General features: G+C 46.2%; 1 protein-coding gene across 1 annotated transcript in view; it reads right to left on the bottom strand.

Moving 5' to 3' along the window:
• LOC310783093 (transducin-like enhancer protein 4) overlaps nt 1-1049 on the bottom strand; it is a gene marked incomplete at both ends in the record, with an annotated part of 31867 nt that extends 30818 nt beyond the window's left edge. The window contains 2 exon segments of the mRNA XM_083643882.1: nt 473-570; nt 1005-1049. Coding sequence (XP_083500008.1) covers nt 473-570; nt 1005-1049 — 143 coding nt within the window.
• Nucleotides 1050-1382: the final 333 nt, after the last annotated feature.

The raw sequence follows: 1382 nt of genomic DNA, 5'->3' as shown, positions 1-1382 counted from the left end.
CTGTGTTTTAATGGTTACACCAACATGTTTCGGCGAGTGCCTTCGTCGCAGTGCACTGCACCCTGACGAAGGCACTTTCGCCGAAACATGTTGGTGTAACCATTAAAACACAGCAGAGGAGATTTTGAGTGTGCGACTTCTTTTCTTTATGTTACTTTGAATTTTCATTAGTCTGCACCTCTTCAAACTTTTTGGGTGTGCTCCACTCTATATATACTTTGTATCTTACAGTGAAATAAGTCACCATTAAAATAGCAACAATGTCACTTCAGTTATCTACAGTGACTGTGTTTAATGTGGATTGTGGACAACTAGAATTTCCATGTCTCTGATAATACAGTAATAGCATGATCCCAGTCTAACGCACACATCAACATTACAATTAATGCTAGCAGACTTCAGTGGCATTTGGTCACCATTGCTGATGTTCTGCTATGCTCCAGTCCAGTCCAAACAGTGCATTATAGCCTACCTGTGATACTGGGCTTGGAGGAACTGGAACTCCTCCTTGATTCGGTCGCAGGACTCTGTGACAGTGAACTTGAACGGCTGCCCCGGCTGGTGGGGGACCTTGGACGGCATCAAACCAAACCAAACAGTGGGTGAGGAAGGCGAGAGCTGAGCCAGCAAAAGTTCAATGTCATCATGATACAGACAAGACTGTAGGTTACAATAGGCCACTGTCATGCGGAAAGCCTTTTTGTTGTATTTCCTTATGCGCGTACATTCACAAGCGTGCGCTCACACATCTCTCTCTCTCTCTCACACGCACACACACACACGCACGCACACACTCACACACACACACGCACACGCACACGCACACACACAGATGGTCGCCTGCGAGCACGCACACACAGCTGCAGCATCTTGACAATGAGCGTAATTGTCCGTGCGAGCGCGCAATGGCACGGAAACGTCATCTAAACTGATTACGCATCAGGCGCGCGGGTGTTAATCTGCATTGTTTTGACATTCTGCCTCGTGCACACTATGTTACTTACCGGGTGCCGTGCCGGGGGGTACATCTTGCTCAGATCTCGAATCATTAAAATGTATTGCAAAGTTCATCCACTCGAAACACGAAAAGAAACGTATGAGCCCGTGCGTAAAAGTCAGTGGCCGGTTAGCAGGCTATATGTGCAGGTTCCTCCATTCAGTGTGGAAATATCCTCCAAGCTTTGGCTGCTCGTCATTTCTAAAAGACACTATTTCAAAAGTCCATTTCTGATCAAAGCACGAGTTGCCTTAGTCTTGTTTTTTCCAGCAGGCTGAGCGGTTTATTCTATGCACCTTCCCCTCCGAAAACTAATATCAAATCCTCTATCTCATAACATTCTCGCCTTTTACTGCTTTTCGTACAGCATCTACTTCTAGGCTAC

This window comes from Poromitra crassiceps (genome assembly GCF_964638095.1).
Source record: "Poromitra crassiceps genome assembly, chromosome: 10".
Classification (NCBI taxonomy): Eukaryota; Metazoa; Chordata; class Actinopteri; order Beryciformes; family Melamphaidae; genus Poromitra; species Poromitra crassiceps.
This window is presented reverse-complemented; position numbering and strand designations above follow the sequence as displayed.